The sequence below is a fragment of the Trichosurus vulpecula genome, chromosome 4 (genome assembly GCF_011100635.1).
Source record: "Trichosurus vulpecula isolate mTriVul1 chromosome 4, mTriVul1.pri, whole genome shotgun sequence".
NCBI lineage: Eukaryota > Metazoa > Chordata > Mammalia > Diprotodontia > Phalangeridae > Trichosurus > Trichosurus vulpecula.
In genome coordinates, this window is record NC_050576.1 from 246,420,305 (window position 1) to 246,438,474 (window position 18,170).

General features: G+C 42.6%; 1 protein-coding gene across 1 annotated transcript in view; it reads left to right on the forward strand.

Moving 5' to 3' along the window:
* The window catches only part of FNDC3B (fibronectin type III domain containing 3B), a 390,617-nt gene that overhangs the window by 219,341 nt on the left and 153,106 nt on the right, over positions 1-18,170 (forward strand). The window contains exon 4 of the mRNA XM_036753943.1: positions 7,342-7,418. Within this exon, the coding sequence (XP_036609838.1) occupies positions 7,342-7,418 (77 nt within the window). The remainder of the gene's footprint in view (positions 1-7,341; positions 7,419-18,170) is intronic.

The following is an 18,170-nucleotide window of genomic DNA, read 5'->3' on the forward strand; positions in this document are numbered from 1 at the left end:
GTATCACAGAACAGCCTGGTGTGGACAGAGTTGGCTGTTCTCCCGACTTGCTTTGGAGAAATAGTTCCCAAAGCAGCTGCTGGGCCACTGAGCAGGCTTGTAAGGCAGTCAATGTCAGAGAGACCTTGGATCAGCTTTCTGAGAAAGAACAGGTCATCTGAGTGGAAGCCACCTCCCACCAACTTTCCAAGATTTCCTAGAAACTGGAATACGATAACATTGGAGTTGGCTTTCTGGTGGGTTGGGGGACTCTGTGGGAAAAGATCTGTCCTCCCTTTTCTTTTCCTTTTTTTTTTTTTAATAGGCATAGTTCACATACCTTGAGAAATGAGGAATTCCATCCTCAAGGTGGTGGAGGAGGGGAAGAGGGATGAGAGGAAACAGAGAAAAGAATGAGGCTGTTAGGGGAAGAAAGTGAGAAGTGTTAAGTAAGCAACTGGAAACACACACAGCATCCCCACTTCTGTCCTTCTTTAGGGTGCATTTGCCTTTCAGAAGCATCCTTTGTGAAAGGAACCCTGCTTCATACTCCTGGCAAAATACTCTGCAGCTACAGAGACCAAAATCCACTGTACTTCCTGGCTACCTTTTGGTTACTTTTTCAGTAAAACTTTTTGTTTTTCAATTCAGAAGATTTGGGGGGTAACTAATTATTGGTGGTGTGACTTATTTTCAGGGATGGCTTAAAAGATATTTTTTGCATGGAAGGTACACTTTGTTTCCAGTTAACTTTCCACATATGAGTTCATTTTAAGCAGCTAAAGTAAGTGGCAGGAAGTCTTGAGTTCAAATCCAGCCCCAGACACTTCCTGGCTGTATGACTCTTCACTTCTCTCAGCCTTAGTTTTCTCTGCTGTGTAATGGGAATAAGAACACCAATCCCTGGGGCCATTGGGAGGTCTCATTTGTAAAGCACTTGGCACAGTGCCTGGCCCTGTAGTGCTAGTAAAGGCTTATTCCCACATCTCTAGTAAATGTGGCCCAGCCTGTGCTTGAAGACTACCAGGGAGAGGTTTTAATGTAATTCCTCTTCTCTGATGGAGGGTTGTTTAAATTTTGTGAACTCCCAGGACTCTCTGGCAGCTAGGCAGGCGCGCTGGAGTGGGGCAGCTAGGACCAGAAACCCTCTCAGGGACTGACTGACTGGCTGACTTTCGGAAGTTTGCCATGCACTTGTGTGTGGTCCATTTTGCCTGTGTTTAGATCCCCTGTCTCCAAAATGGGAACAGTAAAGCTGTGTGTCATGGGATCCTTGCAGGAGGGAGTCAGTTAGCCAAAGGGGACTTTGAAGATGTGGGAAGCTCATTTAGGAATTTGCATAATTTTTTTTTTAAAGAAAAAGAAAGCCTTTTGACCTGCGGAACTTGCTCTTTCTTGTATTTGTTAAAGGTGTAGAAGAAATTTGTGGTTTGAATTCACAGCCTCACACTTTTTGCCAATGAAATTTTTCTATCGGAATTTCTTTCATGATGTTACAGTACCAAGATGCAGAGTGAGGAAGGAACCCCCTGAAATCCTCCCAAATTCCCCTCCAAACAACTAGAAAACCCCTGGTGTGGTGATCTAGTTCTAGATCAATCCAAATTAATCTAGGAGCAGGGAAGCAGCTTACCAGCTGGGCAGGAAAATGTCTGTCTCACTAGGATGGGAGGAGAGCCAGGCCCAAGAGCAGCAGCAGTAGCCAGACTCACAGCTGGGGGCCTGCAACAAAGCTCCAAACCTTGGGCAATTATAAGGAAAGCAGAAAACTGGGGAAAAACATTATGCAACAAGTATCTCTGATAAAGGCCTCACTTCTCAAATATAAAGAGAACTGAGTCAAATTTATAAAAATACAAGTCATTCCCCAGTTGATAAATGGGCAAAGCTTATGAATAAACAGTTTTCAGACAAAGAAATCAAAGCTATCTATAGTCATATGAAAAAAATGCTCTAAATTGCTACTGATCATAGAAATGCAAAGTAAAACAACTCTGCAGTACCACCTCATACCAATCAGAGTGGCTAATATGAAAGAAAAGGAAAATGATAAATGTTGGAGGGGATGTGGGAAAACTGGGACACTAATGCATTGTTGGTGGAGTTGTGAACTGATGAAAACATTCTGGAGAGCAATTTGGAACTATGCCCAAAGGGCTATAAAACTGGGCCTTCCCTTTGACCCAGCAGTACCACTACTTAGTCTGTATCCCAAAGAGATCATAAAAATGGGAAAATGACCCACATGTACAAAAATATTTATAGCAGCCCTTTTTGGAAATCAAAGGGATGCCCATCAACTGGGGAATGGCTAAACAAGCTGTGGTGTATGATTGTGATGGAATATCACTGTGCAATGAGAGATGACAAGCAGGATGATTTCAGAAAAACCGGCAAAGACTTACATGAACTGATGCATAGTAAAGTGAACAGAACCAGGAGAACGCTGTACACAGTAACAGCAATATTGTTTGATGAAGGACTGTGAATGACTTGGCTATTCTCAGCAATTCATTGATACATGAAGATCCTGAAGGACTCATGATGAAGCATACTATCCACCTCTAGACAAAGAACTGATAATGTTTGAATACAGACTGAAACATGCTATTTTCCACTTTCATTTTTTTCTTTTATTCAAGTCTTCTTCTACCAAATGACTAATATGGAAATGTTTTACATAATTGCACATGCATTTCATATATATCAGATTGCTTGATGCTTCAGGGAGCGGGGTGGGGAGGGAGAGAGGGAGGGATAGAATTTGAAACTCGAAATTTTAAATAAAAAATGGTTAAAAATTAAAAACAAAATTTAAAAAAAATCTCTTTCATGGTATTGGATGCATTTGACTCTTAGAAAATATGTTATTTTGTGGGTGTGGGTGGGTGTGTATGTCTTTTAAACTCCGGGCCTCAGTTTCCAGTAAAATAAAGATGTTTGACTACAGTAGACAGTCTCCACAGACCCTTCTACCTCAATCTAGTATCCTTGGGCCTCTGATTTCTTATATCAGCATTGTTTTGGGAGTCTACATTTATGTACTTTTGTGGTTTCTGACTTATCTAAACTTAGTCTCTCTGTCTCTGTCTGTCCTCACCCCTTCCTTTTTCCCTTCCCCCACTCTGTCTCTCCCATCCTCCTTCCCTCCCTCCATCTCCCCCCTTTCTCCCTTTCACTCTGTCTCCTTTTTCTTCTCTGTCCCTCTATTTCACTCTCTTTCCTTCCCTCCCTGTTCCTCTCTCCATTTCCCTCTCCCTCCCTCCTTCCCTCCCTCCCCCCTTCTCTCCCTCTTCTTCTCCCACTTCGTCTCCCTCTCTGTCTCTCCCTCCCTCCTTCTCCCCCTTCCCTTCCTCTCTGTCCTCCTCTTCTCCCTCTTCTTCTCTGTCTCTCTCCCTCCCTCCATTTCCCTCTCCCTCCCTCCCTCCCTCTTACTCCTTCTCCCTTTTCTCCCACTTTCCCTCTCTGTCTCTCCCTTCCTCCCTATCTCCCTCCTCTCCCTCCCTCTTCTCTGTCTCTCTCCCTCCCTCCATTTCCCTCTCTTTCCCTCTCCCTCCCTCCCTCTTACTCCCTGCCCCTCCCTCTTCTCTCACTTCCTCTCCCTCTCTGTCTTTGTCCCTCCCTCCTCCTCCTTCTCTCCTTCCCTCTTCCTGACCCTTTTCTAGATGAGCAGGTCACCCAACAGAAAGATGAACTTTCACATGGCAAAGATAAGCTTGGTGACTGTCCTAGACCCTGTCCATCCTACATCTGTCAGGCCAGGACTTAGGACACCCAGGCACTTCATGCCATTCTGAGCCCTGGTCTCTGGGGCCTCCTTGCTGGTCAAGAATGAGTGACCTTGTGTCACATTCCAGACAGGTCCTGGACATGGTGAAGGAGTCTGTCCTTTTGATGATTACCAGATTTCTATCCTGGTCTTCTAAGACCCAGGCTGTTAGTTAGGCAGGGTCTATTGTGAACGCCACCTATTGATTTGGGAGCTGTGTGAGCTGGGAGTGGGGAGGGCTGGAGGCCGGGCATGGAATTCCTCTCATTCCAGCATTACTAATAGGATTCTCTCTGGCTTCCGTTTTAAACTAATGAATGGGGAAAGAAAAGGTGGAACTCTTTATTTCAGAGGGGAGACCTCCCTGCTCCCCAGAGAGACCTGTTCTGCTTTGGGAATGCTCTCTCTGTATTAGGCAAGGTTATTTTGAAGACTGTTAATGACAGCTGGGGGGTGGGGTGAGAAAAGTGTGTTAAAGCCATTTGGCTTCTCCTGAAATCAGGAAGGGGAAAAAAAAACATTTTCTATTTGCAAATCATTCGCTTGTCCCGCATTCTTCAAACCCTATTCCATAAATGACTTTAGCAGTTTTCAGGGTCACGCCGGAGGTTAAGAGCCTGCTTGCGTGGTGTCCGTTTTGGTGATTAAAAAGCAATCCTTTATGGTAGTGATCGCATTTCTGCTTTCAGGATCTACCGAGGGAAATCTTTGATTTCTTCCTGTAGGAAAGTTTTGTCCTTCTTTTTAAGTGATTGACAGAGAGTCTGAAAGGGCTCTCCAAGCCTAACTAAGTGGGGATTACTAATGACTCCTCCCTTTTCCTACTATTCCTCAGTATAATAAATTATAATGTCTTCCTTCGATCTCTAGCAGGAGCTTGTGAGATTCTAGAGAGCCTTGTTCCCTGGGTATAATGCTACATATGAGTCTTAAGTTTTGGGTTTGAATTTTGCCTTTGGCATTCATCACCTTGGGCACATCACTTCATTTCTTTGAGATATATTTAGTACAGAACCATGCATGTTCATGAGCACTCCATCAGGTCTTCAGTTTGGCTTTTGTTTTCATAACCCCAGCCTTGGTTTTCAACTCCATAAAATGGGTGATACTGCTGCTGTCTATATGGGAGGGTGGCTCTGAAGAAGGTGTTTTGCACCCTGAATGTATAGCCCTCTATAAAGATGAGCTATTATAAATAGTATGGAAAGTTACTTGTCTGGGAAGTTATAAATGTGATTTCTCCAGAGTCCTCAGTATTGGTTTTTGTAGTAATTGGGCAAACCCTGTTGCTTCATTTCCTCTCTCTTCCCATCTCATGACATGGATAAAGCTGGCATGTGCTTTGAGGTGAAAGGTGAATTATCTTGATGCAGCAATGTAGTGTTGAATGTGTACATGGCTTTCTTTTGCCAATGAGAGAGAGCTTCATGCCCCATGCATACCTTCCTCTTCCATTACTCTTGGCAGCTACCAAAGGACTTTTACTCCCAATAATGGGATGCAAGACTGGAGGGAAAATATCAGATAAACAGCAGACACAGTGCTGAGCCAGGAGGGTAAAGGAGGAACTGGAAAGTCCCCGGGGCTATGGTTGGCATGTGGATGGTCACTTACTCAATAGGAAATGGGCAGAATAAACCTAGGTCACCATCTTCTACGTTCATACATTATGGGTTACGTGGTCATGAACATTCATTTCCTTCTGAGAGACTTATCACTGAAGAGTACTCGTTCGCCATTGGTCTGATTGTTGGGAATAAAATCGACCCACTCCTTGTATAATTGGCTGCTGTGAATGATGGTTCATTTGACCCTGTTGGTGTGACCTGCCTAGTTGGGTTGTATGTGTAGACAATAAGTCTCTTGTTCTCAGGGAGCAGGTGGACCATTTATTAAAGGAGATCTCCACCTAGCCATGCCATGCCTTCTCTTCTTGTCCTGGTTCTTCTCCTTATGCTTCTACAAATACTCCATGGAATATTTGCTCTAATGCAGAGAAGCCGTTCTGTTGATTATTTTATGATTTTGTGGAATCCAATGCATTGAATTGGTATGTCCATTGGTCATCCCTCACTTTTGTTGTATGGCCAGGCTGTCTTCTTTCCCACTAATTCCTGTCTGTGATGATGTATTTTCAAGATGTCATTAGCCATTGGAAACAGCTTGTAGTTGTGGTCCTTCTAAGCGACCATGTTCGGTTGTTCTTGTTGTTCAGTCGTGTCCAGCTTTTTGTGACCCCATTTGGAGTTTTCTTGGCAAAGATACTGGAATGCTGTTTCTTTTTCTAGCTCATTTTACAGACAAGGAAACAGAGGCAAACATGGTTAAGTGACTTGCCCAAGGTCGCAAAGCAAGCAAGTGTCTGAGACTGGATTTGAGCTCAGGTCTTCCTGACTCCAAGCCTGGCACTGTGTCTATCCACCGAGCTACCTTGCTGCCCTCCATTTTTAGATCTTTGCAAACTAGCAAAATCAAAGACTCATCACAGATGGTTTTAAATCTGTCATCTAAAAATGACTATTTTTACATTGCCATTTTTATATGAAAGGTGGATTCAAAGCCAATGGGGATGAGTATTATTTTATTGGTGTGGGAAGTTCACAACCTCTCCAGGCTTCTCATTCTGTGAAGATCTTACCCAAGGTCTTCTCCACCCCATGGGCTGGAGGCCTTTGTTTGGTTTCCAGGTTTTCTCCTATGTCCAGCGTACCAGGGAGCTAGTATAGTTACCATCACTCTTTCTGCATGGCCATACATATGATTTTGCTGTCATTTGTATCTTTCTAACTGCCTTTCATGTCACCTCAACCACATTTTTAATCTTAATTTGGAGGGAATTGGTTTGAAATGGTGAAAAGAGTCCCCAAACAGGTAGCAAAGGCATCTGTTGTTGCTATGGGATTATCCAAAAGTATTTCTATTTAAAAGCAAGCTCCATTTCTCACAGCCTATTCTTTAAATGACTTAGGTATCCTATACTCTATTTAAAATGCCAGATAATCCAAACCCAGGGAGTTGAATACTTTTTTGCCTTTCAGGTTACTTCCATTTCAAATTAGTGGATTTTACTGAATTTTGTTGTACAAGATACTCAAGACTTTGTTGATTTGGCTAAAGTCAAGTTTCCAGAAGATAAAGTAAAATCACATCCAAGTTGGTTTAGCTTTCTGGAAAAGTGCTTCTCATTTAAAGATCCCCTTCCCTCCCTGCCCTTGGAGAACCCCACCTGTCCAGAGGATGGAACACAGAAAATCCAACTGTAGTGTTTCGAAGTCTGCATCAAACCCTAGGCTGAAGGAATTTTGAAGCTGGATTGGATGGTCATGGATCTTCCCTTTTTCTCCTAAGGGGAAAAATTGGAGAATTCATTGGATTCTCTGATTTTGAAACCAAGAGCAAGAAGAATGGCTGAGGAGGCCTCACAGGGAGGAGGCCAAGTTGAATGCATTGACTTAAGGAAACAACGACAGATGGTAGTGAGATAGATGCCTTCCGTTTGGACAATCCATAGAAAGCCGTGCACTGATTAGTTTGGAAATTTGATGCTTTTAGGAGGGACAATAGTTATACCTTCTTTTTCTTTTTTCTTCTAGGACCTGCTGAAGTTCCCATGATGTCACCCAATGGATCCATTCCCCCCATCCATGTGCCCCCAGGATACATATCCCAGGTAAATTCATCATTCATCTGACCCAGCCTTTCTTCACCATCCATATTCTTTGACTGAAAGCCCATCAGTGGAATGGAATTTTGTAGTCACTGTAAAGCTAGAAGTGACCTTGGAGGACCTTATTTTACAGACCAGGAAACTGATGAGACAAGACAGGACCTTGGGGGTGGGAGGTACCCACAGTTAGTGGATATGATATATGTAAGGATCCAGCAAAATAGACTGACGAATGGTCAGAGAGGTGGGAGGAGGTCCAGGAGAGTCCCTGAGAGGAAAGGTTATCAGGAGTGTCAAATTTTGCAGAGAAATCAAGGACACTGAGTCTGAAATGCCGGCCAAACACAGTCCTCCTTGGGCACCCTTTATTTCAATTTCTTCTCATAGCATTAAAACTTGACCACAGTCTCAATACCAGGGCTGACTGGTCATTTAAACAGGTTTCTTTGTTCTCTGTGAATTTCCCATCTCTTTGGTACGGTAGGACAGAATCTCTGCCCAGTGATTCTCCAAATGTGCAAAGACACAGTCTCTACAGTCAGGGCCCTGCCCCCTTCTCACCTCCTTCCCACCTATGCACAAGTAGGGGTGGGAGTACGAGTGCACAGACACACACACACACACACACACACACACACACACACCCCTCCATCCCTAACGTTGCCTACATAAGTATGATTTTGAGTGTGGACTTAAGTTTTGGGGGTAGAGTAGGAAGATATTCTGTGGAATTTCTGAGGCTAGAGAGCCTGAGTTCCCAGTGCCAAGCATTGTGTCAAAGTACTGACTATATAAAGAAAGGCAAAACCAAAAGCAAAGGAAAAACCAGTCCCTACCCTCAAGGAGATTTGAAATCTAGTAGAAGTGGTAACTTGTATACTACTGTATACCAATCAGGTATAGATAGGATAAATAAGAAATAATCAACAAAAGGAAGACCCAGTAAGAGATGATTTTATTAGCATTAGAGATAAGCTGGAGGGAACCCACTAAGGCTATCTAATTCAACCCTCCCCATTCCCTCTTTTTACAGATTAGGAAACTGAGGCCCATCCCTAGAGATTAACTCACTTGTTTAAGGTTAAGTGGGTAGAAGGTGGCAGAGCGAGGATTTGAACTATCTCCTCTGCCTCTTTCCTCAGTACCACCAAGCTCCATTGGGATGGGCCCAATGATCCACCTGTTGCCATGGCAGCAGTATGGAATCTTTAAGAGGATCTCACACCCTCCAGGTTGATACATAACCACCAAAGCTCCGTCATGACTGCTCAGCCCATCTTGGGGTTCCTACTCTGACTCAGAATATTTGCTCAAGATCTCTGGGGACACCTGACTGTCACTCACTGTTGTACAATTCAGAGTTTTCAATAGCACTGGTTAATCTAATTTAAAGCTCTCCTTTGGGAAGGGAGATTAAGAAAAGTTGCAGGCATGTTGGTGAAAAGCAATGATTTTTCTGTTGTTTGTGCACCAAGAGAGGACTGGAATCTTCATGCTGCATCTGTGACCTTGGGAAAGTTCTGTAATGACCTTGAGCCTCAGTACATCATCTCAGTACATCTCAGTCCAGGATCTTATGTGTGATACCAGAGGGGTCACTAGGTGTCTTTCAGCTCTAGAATAAGCTATCAAATATTTTCTGTGGGCACGCATTTTGATACTGCTACTTAGCAGTTTAGGCGTGTGGAAAAAGTTGCAGTCAACACTGAGGAAAATTCAGTGAGAGAGAAAAATATATAATTTTGATGTTTCTAGAAATTTCAAAATCCCTTCAAAACTTTGAGACGAGTGGTCAGAGAAGAGAGAGTGAGAACAAGGGGTTCAAAGTTTCTTTGCAGAAAGTACAAAGGAAGTCACGTCATGTCCTTAAGGTCATTGTGTCTGGGGCCTGTTATAATGGACCACCGAGCAACAGCCTCCTAGTTTGAAAGAGTTCTAAAAATCGACTGTTTGCTGTTTGCTGTGTTGTTAAGAACAAAATAGTCTGTATTGGAGAGTTGCTGAGTTTTTGGGTAGAAATCAAAGGAGATTTCTAATTCTCTAAAATTAAATATGTTTATGTCTGTACTGTGTTAAGCCAACTACAATCACAGAAATCTTCCCTTCTCTAATGTGAGCTGCTCTGAGACTTATCTCTTGTTTTCTCCTTTTCCACACAGCCCAATTATTGCACGTCTGCCTGCTTTGGCAGTTAAGTAAATTCTTTATTTAATTCATTGTGAACAAGGAACATGGAAAAGAACAAAAGTGGAGGGAGAGGGCATTTCCAACAAGGATAGTAAATGATAGAGAAGATGGTATGGCATAGTAGATTGAGGCCCAGAGTTTGAATCAGGAAAGCCTACATTTGGATCCCACCTCTGACCCTTACTAGTTGACCCTTAATAGGGGAGTCGTTCACTTGGGTAATTCTGAATGATTTAGGAAAATCACTTGACAGCTGAGTGCACTGTGGATTGGAATGGGGAGAAAGGCTGATCAGGAAGCTAGGGCTAGACCAGAGTGGTGGCAGCATCAAGAGAGACATGGGAATGCACAAGGGAGATGAATGGCAAGACTATTCACCAGATCTATATGTGGGGGTAGAGAATGGAAAAGAGAGTGAGGGAAGTTTGCAAGCCTGGGTGATGGGAGGATGTGGGTGCTCTTGACAATTGGAGACAACAGAGGTCTGAGGGGGAAAGGCAAGTTCTATTCTGGACATGTTGAGTTTGAGATGCTCAAGAGGCATTTAGTGTGGAAGGGCTGGAGCTCAGGAGAGAGGTCAGGGCTGGGTACAGGACAGTTAATTGACTCCACTGTAGCTGATGAGCTCACCCGATGAGATAGTGTAGAGGAGGTGTTTTGTTTTGTTCTTTTCCTTTGTCATGGACTCCTTTGCCAGTCTGGTGAAAGCTATGATGTTTTACATAAAATAAAATACAAAGGATTATAAAGGAGACCAATGACCTTGAATTGCAAATATCGAAATACTAAGATGAAACAAGTTAATGAACAACTCATCAAGAAATCTAGAGAGATCAGAGAAAGATGGCCTGGGATGGATGGGAAGGACCACTGTGCTTCTTGGGATGACTGGGATGAAGAGTTAGCAAAGGAGACAGGAGTGGTCAGGCAGGTAGAAGACTAACCAGGAGAGGGAAGAGAAGATTGTGATGGACAGTGTCTAAGAGGGTCAAAAGGAGGAGGACTGAGAAGAGGACATTAGATAAAACAACTAAACCGTTGGTAACTTTGGAAAGAGCAGGTTTAGTTGAATAATGAGGTTGGAAATCAGATTATACAGCTTAGAAATAAGAAAAGAGGAAAGTCAAAGCAGCAGTTTTAGATGCTTTATACCACGGATGTCAAACATGCAGCCTTTTAGCCTGCCTGCAAACCACAACACTCCCGAGTCTGGCCTGAACCCTGAATTAATATGTAATTGGGAAATATTTAATAAAATACATGAAAATACAGTAGCATAGAGATAATATCAATCAATGGTTTTCTAAGTCAGTATGTGGCCTGCTGGGATCATATGTATGGTTCAGTGGCCCTCATTTCGATGAGTTAGACGCCATAACTTTCTAGGTCCTTCACATAGTAACTAGCATTCACTCGGTGGTAGATCGCCTTGATTTTAATAAGTTAACAGAAAATAGCTGATCTCTTATACCTCCACAGCACATGCTATCTGCTTTAAAAAAAAAAAAAAGTTTGGTCCAGGTCTTGAAACTTTAGGACTTTCTGGGTTTAAGGCCTAATTCCTTGATTCCTAGCTGTTAGTCAGTCAGTAAACATTTATTAGCAGCAGGCTAAGTGCCATGTACTGGGGATACAAAAAGAGACAAAAGACAATCCTTGCTCTCAAGAAGTTCCCAGTCTCATAGTGGGAGACAATATGCAAACTACTCTTTCCCCACAAGATATAGACGGGATGATTTGGATGTAATCAGTGAGAGAAGGCATTTGGATTAAGAGATATCTTTGTGGCTGTAAGAGTAGCCCCAACATAAGTGACTGCATAACCCCAGAGAGCCTTGTTTTCTCCTCAGCATTTTGGGAACGTGATTTTACTAGTCATTATTGGCTTTACAAGGGAGAGAACACTTTGTAAACCTTTAGGCTTCATATTAATATTAACTGTTATTGTTAAATTAGACGCTGTTTGCGTCTTGAGCAAAATAAGATATTTCTTCTCTGTCTGCACGTCTCTGTCCATGTCTGTCTGTCTTTGTCTCACGCATTCCAACCTCTGTAAGAAGCCTTTCCTAGACCCCAGACGCCAATGCCTTCTCTGAAATGACCTCTCCTATATTCAGTCTGTATTTTCTATGTACTCATATGTAAAATGAGCTGGAGAAGTAAAGGCACACCACTCTAGTATCTTTGCCAAGAAAATCTCAGTGGGTCACGAAGAGTTGGACGTGATTGAAATGAATCAACAAGAAGTTATTTGCACATTGTCTCCTCCATTAGGATATGAGTTCTTTGAGGACAGAGGCTGGTTTTGCCTGGTTTTTGTTTCCTCGGTGTTTATCAGAATGTATGACACATAGTGTATGCTTAGCAAATGGTTTTTTACTCATACACATATTCAAAAAGACCCCTCCCCCTGTATACACATGTGTGTACACACACACACACATATCTGATTTCTTCAGTGGAGGGTACTCCCTCTACCAGTGCCTCTTAGCATCCCTTCAGTAACTTTTTGTCCTGAGGAATTTTAGTCATGTGACCCTGGTAGGATAAGATACCTCCCAAGCTGCAAGCCATTCAGGAAGCCAGTCTGTCAGAAGGTACTTGAAGCAAGGGTCTTTCAGACTCCAAGGCCATTGTCCTTACCCCACTATAACAAGCCACCTTTCAAGCCCACAATTATCTCCACCTACATTATGCTAGCAATAATAACTGTATTGAGAAGGCAGCATACAAAGTGATGAACTGTTAGATCAGAAATATCTGTTCTTGAGACTTTGCCAAAGAGAATCAATCAATTAGAAGGCTTTCGAAGAGATGAAAAGAAGCTTCGTGTGCTTCCATTATTTCCTGGGTTTATCCTCCCATCACAGGCAGAGCAAGAACTCAGAATCATAGACTATAGCATAGAATTCTAGGGTTGGAAGAGACCTTAGAAACCATTTCGATCTAAACAGTTTCTTTTGAAAATCCAAGTGTTGGCAGTCAACTGAAAACTCCCCATGAGACAACCCAATGGACGAAGAATGAAATGTGTGGTGGACATGAAATCACTTTTTCAGTGGATAGTTATAGGTGGAGATGAGGGAAGCTAGCTACTTTAGACAAATGAGTAAAATGGAAGTGTTTTGGGTGCCATATTGGAAAAGAGAGAAGGTGACTAGAAGGCATTCCTTAAAATCACTTAGAATCATGTTATCCAAACAGCCCATTCTCCAGAAATAAGAACAGGGCATCTTATTCCTCTATCGAAATATGTAAGGCACTCAGAAGAAAACAAAGGAAAACCTTCTAAGTCAACAGATAGACCCTGTAAGGAAGTGTTGAGAAGAAGGAACCAAATTTGTGATGTTGTACATTTTCACCATGGCACAGAGATTCCTTCCTTCCTTCTTTCCTCCCTCACTCCCTCCCTCGCTTCCTTCCCTCCCTCCCTCGCTTCCCTCCCTCCCTCCCTCGCTTCCTTTCTTCCTTCCTCCCTTCCTCCCTCCTTTCCTTCCTTCCTTCCTTTCCTCTCTTTATCTCTCTCCCTCCCTCCCTGTTCCTCTGCTTGAAGACCTCTATTATGGGGGTGCCAACTCCACTTGAGACAGCCCTTTTAGATAGCTCTAATTTTCAGAAAGTTCCTGCTTTCACCAAACCTAAATCTTCCTGTCTGAAACGTCTACCCTTTGTTCCTAGTTGTGGCCTCTGGGGCCAAGCAAAACAAGTCTGATCCCTTTTCCACATGTGGGCCTTCAAATACTTGAAGACAGTTATTATGTCTCTTCGTGGTCTCCTTTTCTCCAGTCTAAACATTCCCACTTCCCTCCACTGATCCTCCTATGGCACGGCCTCAAGGCCCTCCACCAGCCTCATTGCCTTTCCTCTCCTAGGTGGCCATAAGACAATTCTTGACCACCCGTGATAATTGCCTGAATTTGAGAAGACGAGAATGGAATTTCCTTTACACAGAGAAAGCTTCAGTCAAACTGTGAACTAATCAAAGAGCATTATAGGCAGTGATTGGCTCTTTATCTAGTGGCTTCAACAAGGAGTTAAAAGACAGGCTTCACGTGTGAATGGCTGGAATGGAGAGTAGAATGCACTTTAGTTTTTTCAGCCCCATCTGAATGTCATTATTCCTGGTAGTAACAACTGCTCTTCTGGATGTAATAATACCATCTATTAATAATTAATATCATAACAAATATCAGTATTACTTATTAATACCATAACTATACTAATTATATATACCTAATGCATTATATGTACTTATGTTAATACAATATTGATACCAATAATGTTGTTAAATAATATCAGTAATGAAATATTTCATTAATAGCATTTATATAGCCCTTTGAGGTTTGCGAAGATTTTTATATATGCTATCTCATTCGGCCCTCACAGTAACCCTGTGAGATAGTTGATAATATCTCGATACATTTTGCATATTTGGAAACAGATAGAGTAAATTTCACAGGGTCACATAGCTAGTAAGTATTTGAAGGAGAATTTGAACTTAGATCTTCCTGACTGCCAAGTCCAACTCCATCCATCATGGCGCCTGGTATCCTCATTACTGTGTTAGCTCATGGAAGCTTGTGTGGTGTAGTGGAATGAGTGATGAATCTTTACTCTCCTGCTTACCATCCATGTGACCATGAGTAAGTCATTTAAATTTTGAGTTGTAGTTTCCTCATCTCTAAAATGAGAGGTTTGACCTCGATGACCTTCTGTCTTAGGTAATTATATGCAGCCAGTTGGAATGAATGAGGGGGAGGGAGGGGAACATTTCTCCTAAGTATTTCCTATGAACAGAGTGTTCTGTGCTAAGTCCTGGAGATAGAAGGAAAAAAATAAACTTTCCAGATCACCAACAAAGACAAACATTTTTTGACCAGTGCCTTCTCTGGACAAGGGATGGTTTGACCATATGGAAAACACAGGGAGATTGGTGAGGATATAATCGTTAGAGAGAATTGGGAAGGAATGGACCGACCTGTGAATACCTTTGCATTTTTAATCCAACATAGGCTGAAGCAAAAGTTATGCGCATAACCTCCCAGCATCCTCCTCCTGACACTTACCTGTTGTCATTGTCAGGTAGGAGGGAAGAGTTTTCCTCCCGTTTCCCGTAGGCTAAGGCTAGTCTCTATCACAAGTTTCCTGTAGATCTGTGGAAATGTTTTCCCCGTTCCAGCTAATGATTTATATTTAAGATGTCTTTAAGCAGATGCTCAGAATTACATTTTTCCATTCTAGCGTAGTCTTTGGCAATAGGTTTTTCTATAGTTAGAGGAAAAACTATACCTTGAGTCTGAAATGAGAAAAGCAACCTTGGAAAACCATCCAAGTCAACTTTCTACCATGTGGGAAGCTCTTCTTTTTGTTGGCAGATGAATTGATAGTGAAGACTGGTTTGAGAGTGTGTGGAGAACAAATCAAGCTATGCCAGTGGCTCATCTCTTGCCTAAAAGCGTTTTTTGCTTATGAATATCTTACTATTTTTTAAGAACTTGAATCCCATTGAATTTCTTTTGGTCAAAGAGGGGTGAAGACATAGAGATGTTCAGTGAACCAAAGAAAATGCATTTCAATTTGGATTTAACTCAACCCAGAGTGTCAACGTTATCTCATATTGAGAAAGACAAATATCTGTGTGGGAGAAAATACTGTGCATGCTATCCATGAAAACTTTTTTCACCCTCTCCCCATCTTGCTGCACCATGCCCACTTAGCTCCATGGCTGCCTTTTTATAACTACAACCTGGAGTTAAAGCAGTGGTACGCCATTCCACCTTTGGGAAGGGAATAAGCACTTATTGAATGCCTACTGTGTGCCAGGCACTATGCTAATACAAGCTTCACAAATATTATCTCATTTGATCCCTGCAACCACCCTCCAAGGTAGATGCTCCTATTATCTCTCTTTTAAGGTTGAGGAAAGTGAGGCAGACAGGTTAAATCACCTGCCCAGGGTTTCACAGCTAGGAAGTGTCTGAGATCAGATTTGAACTCAGGTCTTCCTGACCACCTCCCTCGCCCCCCCCCCCCCAGCCCAGTTACTCTATCTGCTGCACCACTTTTGGCATCCCGAGGATGAGGAGCTGAGAGAAAGCTGCCAGGGGGCCGGCCCTGTTTCCCCATGGGTTCAGCAGAGACTCAGGCTTCATTGAAAGTCAAGAGAAGCTTTCTCTACAGGGAGTCAGGAAAACAAAAAAGAATCAAGCCTGCAACACAAGATATTTTCTTGATTTAATCACTATCATCAGCTAATGACCAGTGGTGAGATTATTTTCTGTGTGTGTGTGTGTGTGTGTGTGTGTGTGCGTGCGCGCGCGTGCTTGTTGTTGTTGGGGGAGGGGTAGCATATTTCATTTAGGGCATTTCCTGCTAAAGCCAATAGCCCAACTTCCAATGAAATTAAAGTCTGATGTTAGATAAACGTGTTGTGGAACTCAACCATTAGTAGATTTTGGAATAGCTAAAGGACAGTAGGCTGGGTCAAGAATTTCACCTAAGAAAAAGCAGTCATGGCTGGATTGCCTTTTGGGGAAATTTGCAGAATTGTTTTTAATGGTCCCAAACTTCACCCTTCAACAAAGCGCCATCTTTTTATTTATTTTTAAAATTGTTATTTTAAAAATTCTGATCTCAGACACCCAAAATGGGCATTTTCTTATACACCAGAGAGCAGGAAATAAGGGTTATATAGGAAGCTATGAATGTTCATTTCATTATAAATATTTGTCGAGTGACTGATTGATAACTTGCCTCTCCCACTAACACCTTTGAGTATTCTTGAGCATCCCCCCATCCCCTGCCCAAATTATTGCCATCTCCAAGTCCATAGTCAGATCATAGAGTCAGAGCCCAAAAGGTCCTTAGAAGGCATTGAGTTCTGCTCCACTCTTTTAGTGATGAGGAAATTGAAACCCAAGGGCACAGAGATTTGTTCAAAGTCATGCAGACCTGAGCTCCGTGACTCTAAATCCAACACAGTTTCCACTGTCCCACATTGCCCACTATTTTTTATTGTTATCGTTCAGTCACGTCTGACATTTTGCTGACCCAATTTGGCAAAGATTCTGGAGCAGTTTGCCATTTCCTTCTCCAATTCATTTTATAGATAAGGAAAGTGAGATAATCAGGGGTAAGTGGCTTGCCCAGGGTCATCCAGCTCGTAAGTGTCTGAAGTCAGATTTTGACCTCATGTCTACCTGACTCCAGGCCTGGCACCCTGTCCACAGTGCCTCCTAAGTGCCCTGCTGTTTAATTTGGTTTTATTGGCTTGCCTTTGTCATGTGCTTGAGACTTCTACATTGCTTGGGAGGTTGGGGTGGGGAGGGGGGAGAAAGCAAAAGAGGAAATTAGTGACCATTTTCAAGCATTTTAGGGGATATGACGTGAGGGGTGGAGAGCAGCTGTCTGAGCTGTCTCTGATTGTATTTTAGTGTGTTTTACTTCTAGAGCTCTCAGCTTCTTACTTCTTTAAAAGAGATCAGAAGACAGCAAGAATAAGTCCACAGCATTCGTTGAGTTGGGCAAGAGACCAAAGTGGGATGATGCAGACTTGATCAGTCCTGTGTTCTCTTTATTCACCAGACTGGCTTTCTTTTCTTCATGTGTCCAAAGAAGGTCATTTGGGTGTTTATGGTAGGAGATGCTTGGTAGGCTTTGTTGGGTTTCCCACTTTGGCAGGGAGTCATAGAGGATCCAAGTTAGAGAGAGGCTCTTGGGATGTGGTTCATGATGGCAGCCCAGAACAAGGTTTGCCCAGCCAGCGTTCAGGAAGTGATAGAGTAAAAGTTGTTGGAGAATGTCTTTTTTAAGTGGACCATCATTGTCTTTAAGACATGAATAAACTCACTCCATATAAACATCGGGCTGAGAGGAATCTGGACAACTCATCTGTGTGATCCACCGATTTTGGGCCATCCTCTTCTTAATCTTCAGTGGAACGGAGAACATTCCAGCGTCTCCAGTCTGCTTCAGGCAGGAAATTCTGATGTCTGGCCTAAATCCCCCACCCTTCTGAAATAAGCCCATTTCCTTATGTCCTAACTTTTGGAAAGCTCAGACAGCTGCCCTCCATCCCTCTTATATCTCCTAATATGCTTGAAAATGGTCACTAATTTCCTTCTTTGCCTCCCCCCCAATCCTCCAGGCAACACAGAAACCGCTCCTTGAACCATTTTTCTGAAATTAATTATTTGTATTCACAATGCCTAACTTGGTCCCGCACATTAAAGACATTTAATAAAAACTTGTTGATTGATTAATATAGAGTTTTGAATGAAAGCCCATTGACGTCAGTATTGGACAGGAAAAATGTTTAAGCAGAAGTGTTTGTCTTAGAGATTTTATTTGCCCTGGCTTTAGGTTGGACATTTAAGATTAAAGGTAGATATATTTAAGTGATGATTGTCAAGGCTTTGAGTCCTTTGCTTCCTGTTTGCTACCAGCTCAATCTTGGTCATAAAATGTTGCCCTTTTGGGCCTTGGCTTACTCATCTGTAAAATGATAAGGAGCTGCCTCTTCCAGGTCTAGAGTTTCCATCCTGTTAGTCCACTATTTCCGCCCCCCCC